Genomic DNA, 3,712 nt, shown 5'->3' with positions numbered 1-3,712 from the left:
CCCCGGACATGGGTGAGAGAGGGGGGGGGGATACAAGAATAAGAGAAGTTGCGCAACGCCAAGGTAGGAGACTGTGGTCTGAGAAGTGAGGCCCAACATCAGAGATAGAGACATGGAGAGGGAGGTAAGCTTAGGGACTCGTTGTGGACATAGGTTGTTGGCTCTTTTATTATTATTGTTGTTGTTGTGACTGGAATGGAGGACTGGAGCCTCAGACTAGGGCAGGACTGTTCAGTACTCAGACCCCTAGGAAAGACAAGTGTGAAGGCGGCAGAAACAGCACGCAGATCACTGGAATGGATAAAGACTTTATTTTTATCATTTCCCAGCCCCACAACCAAGACCATCTGGTAAGACATTTCATTTTCCCTTGGTTGGGCAGATGCAAAGTGGCTGGTCTCCTCATTACTTCCCGAAGCCGGAGCCGTGGCTGTGATCATTCCCACGTGGGTGGTTCCCCTCATGCATCTTCTCATGGGAGGCATAGACCAGCTTTGCCACCAGCATGACAAACTCCTCAAAGCTCAGCTGCTTGTCCTGGTTTGTGTCCAGGTCCTCCATGATGTCATTTATGATTGTGTCGCGCCTTTTCTCCTTCTGTGGGTGAAACAGAGGAGACTTTTAGGGCTGAGTGTACCCAGGGAAGAGGACTTGGAGCACAGCGAGGGGCTAGTTGGTAAATGCAAAGGGAAACCTGGCCCCTGGCATTAGATTGAAAAATGAGAATAATGTTCTGAGTGTTCATGGAGGAGCAGATGCTAAACATGCACTAAACACTTTCTAGTTTGTTCCCCAGATGGCCCTCTGCCTTGGACACCGGGACTTTGCTCTATAGAAGGTCATGCCATTAGTAAGTCTAGAACTGTCTGTCATTTACCTGTATAACTACTTGAACATAAAGAAATGGAAACTGGCCTTCTGAGAGGCCCATCATTTCTACAGGATGTAGAGGCCGGGAGGAGAGGAGGTGTACACTTGGATCTGACTTGGAGGATTATGCACCCCCTCCCTTTCCTCAGCCTCTCAGTCACCCCCACTCTCGCCCTTTCCTTGGAGGTAAATACCTGGTAAAGCTTATTTAGGCTACTAAGTCGGGAGGCACCCCAGAAATCATGGGATCTTAGGAGCAAACCAAGCTCTGCTGACCCCAAAGGGTGTGGTAAAGTGTAGGGAAGACTCAGATAAAAAGGAAAGATCAAGATGTGGCAGCGGCTTCATCAGCTGACTGCACTCACTTGCTGGGACACCTTGGCCAAGCACCACCCTGTCCCACACCCCGAGCAGTCCATGCTTGAGGTCCCAGTTTCCACTGGCTCATCACCCTGCTTCAAGACGGCCTGTAGAACCCATGAAGAGATCCCAGAGAAGATATCTTGCAGTATAGCCTCATGTGTGCCCTTGGTCTGCCCTGAGTCAGTGCCTTGTTTGCCCAATATGCCTACTTATGAGGAAATGTCTGTGTCCCTAATACCTCCCATAACCACAATTCTCCAGTTTTCCTTTGCCGGGGGGGGGGGGGGGAGGAGACCAGCCTATAGGAGCTGGCCTTAATATGAGCAGGCTCCTCACTCCCCTAGGGAAAAGATATAATATATAAAGTGAAGGTTTTCTCTGGCTCTGAGGCACATGCATGCTCCTCTCTCCCTTTCAGCGGCCCCTCCCACATTGTCCGTGGTAGCCTTTTCTCTTTTCTTTCACTTTATGCTATTTTCTTCAGTGTCCTCATAATGCATTTAATGCTCTCTTCCCTAAAGACTGGATCGTGGCCTGCATCATCTTGAATTTCTCTCTCCTCATAAAGCCCATGTTGAAGGGTAACTGGTCTCAGCTTCCTTCTCTAGGAGCCCACAAACCTGCCGTGCCACCTCATTGCTTTAGCAACCTATGAGTCCTTTACCAGGGACTCAGCTGAAGTGTTGCCCCTCAAAGGGGAGGACCTTTTTACTTTTTTAAACCATAGCCAGTCACCCCACCCTGCTGCAGCAAGCACAGACTACCCACAGAACTTTTATGTTTCTCCTGACTTCCAGGCCATTGAAGTTGCCTGTGTTCTTAAGGTTGTATGTCACCAACACTGGGATAATGGAGTCCCATATCATCTCTACATCCCTCTGCACAGAATAGAGTACCACACATTGCAGGTGTTCAACGAAACAATTTCCTGACTTATGTCTAACTTTGAGTACCTCTAGTGACAGAACCCCACTGTCCCTGGTGGAAGGTGATGGCGTTGTCTCCCTGAATCCTACAGACTGCACCTCTTCCCTTACTAACCAAGCCTCACCTTCATAAAGTTTGCCAGATCTTTCTTCACCATCTGTTTGAATTCCTTCTGGCTCAGGGTGTCTGGGTCTCCTTCCTTCTTCGAGTTCGTGTGGAAGACGTCGATGACGGTGTTTATGCTGCGCTCCATCAGAGATGGGTTTTGGTTGGCCATCTTCTTACTCCTCTTTGAAAACAGGACACACAAAGGTTACAAATGAGCGGATAGGGTGCTGAGCGTCCCTTGCCTGGTCTGTGGCCACTGTCAGGCAGGAAAGGGAGGAGAAACACAAAGCAAAAAGAGTGACGGAACGTAAAAAAGCGAGCTATTTTACAACACAGCACTTAGAGAAAGTGAAGGAAGATGTCAAGAGGACAGGGTCAACCAAGGAGCCCTTCTTCTAGAGGAGGACTTGGAAGAAAATTGGCTAAAGGAAGGAATGAAAGATCTAGCAGGCAGGCTCCCCGCCAGAGAAGACGAAGCTCACTTACCAAAGCTAAAGAGCTACCGAGGGTTTGGCAGGAGCAGCGTGAGTCCTGCTTTTATAGGCAGCCCCTTGCTAGACACATGGCTGTCCCTGGGAAAGATTGCTTCACAGGTGAGCAGTGTGCTAACCCAGGCAGGGAGGGAGCCGGGTGGAGCAGGAAATGGTCACACAACTCATTTTGCTTTTTTGTGAAATTCCTAGCCCTGGGCTTGGAGCTTGTTTGGGAGGAAACTGGTTAGTTGGCCCACTTCCTTTCCATCCAACACCCCTCACCTCCATCTTAAGCAAGACAGCCTGCCTGCCACACCTCTGATACCCTTCGTTTTCCTGTCCCAACTTGTAATATACAAAGGGTGTCAGGGGATCCATAGTGACCATCTCATTCCGTCTTTGTTTGTTATGTGGACACTCTGTTCCCTGAGTTTACAGACTGAGCCTTTCCCAGTGTTTTCATGGTTCCTTTGGGAAGGGTGAGGGGTTGTCATAGAATTCTTGAGAGGAATTAGTGTTAGGAGATACTCAGAGGTGACAACGCTTTCCCACGGTACGTAAATCTGATGTCCAGAAGGGGACCTGAGCAAGATCTCTTTTAGCTGGTGTGTGACCTAGCAGGGGCTGAACTCAGACACAGTCCTTGCTTTAAGGGCATTTACTGCTCAGTACATTCCCTCTTGCATCCGAGCGAGGATCTGTCTTTGGTACAAATGCAACTCCACTGGCTTTCAGCGCCACTCTTCCAAATCCTGTTCCCAGCTCTCTTTCCCCCAGTAGCTCGCATCCTAGAAGATAGCTGTTTCGGAAATGATTATTAACCTATGTTAACTACACAAAGCAATGGGTTCCCAGCTGTCATTCCTCCAGGAGCTTACGTCCTAGAAGATAGCTGTTTTAAAAATGACTGTTGGCTTATATTAATTGTATACAAAGAGCCGGGTTTCATTTTAACATTTTCATAATGCATG

At 48.7% G+C, this 3,712-nt stretch overlaps 1 protein-coding gene across 1 annotated transcript; it reads right to left on the bottom strand.

Annotated features, from left to right (window-relative positions):
• Positions 1–292: 292 nt before the first annotated feature.
• Positions 293–2,769, bottom strand: S100a9 (S100 calcium binding protein A9). Its single transcript, XM_075979102.1, has 3 exons — positions 2,755–2,769; positions 2,285–2,449; positions 293–597 (listed from the first exon to the last, which is right to left on the bottom strand). Exons 2-3 carry the CDS (start codon positions 2,435–2,437, stop codon positions 406–408), a joined length of 345 nt encoding a protein of 114 aa, XP_075835217.1. The 5' UTR covers positions 2,438–2,449; positions 2,755–2,769; the 3' UTR covers positions 293–405.
• Positions 2,770–3,712: the final 943 nt, after the last annotated feature.

The sequence above is a fragment of the Microtus pennsylvanicus genome, chromosome 7, assembly GCF_037038515.1.
Source record: "Microtus pennsylvanicus isolate mMicPen1 chromosome 7, mMicPen1.hap1, whole genome shotgun sequence".
NCBI classification, from domain to species: domain Eukaryota; kingdom Metazoa; phylum Chordata; class Mammalia; order Rodentia; family Cricetidae; genus Microtus; species Microtus pennsylvanicus.
The sequence above is the reverse complement of the archived record's forward strand: the minus strand, read 5'-3'. Positions and strand labels throughout refer to the sequence as shown.

What these genes read in the sequence shown, in the direction of transcription:
- S100a9 (XM_075979102.1), bottom strand. Translation starts at nt 2,437, where the DNA reads ATGGCCAACCAAAACCCATCTCTGATGGAGCGCAGCATAAACACCGTC. An exon ending in ATCTGGCAAACTTTATGAAG is followed by an intron (nt 598 to 2,284) that starts GTGAGGCTTGGT and finishes TTTCACCCACAG; the next exon opens with AAGGAGAAAAGGCGCGACAC.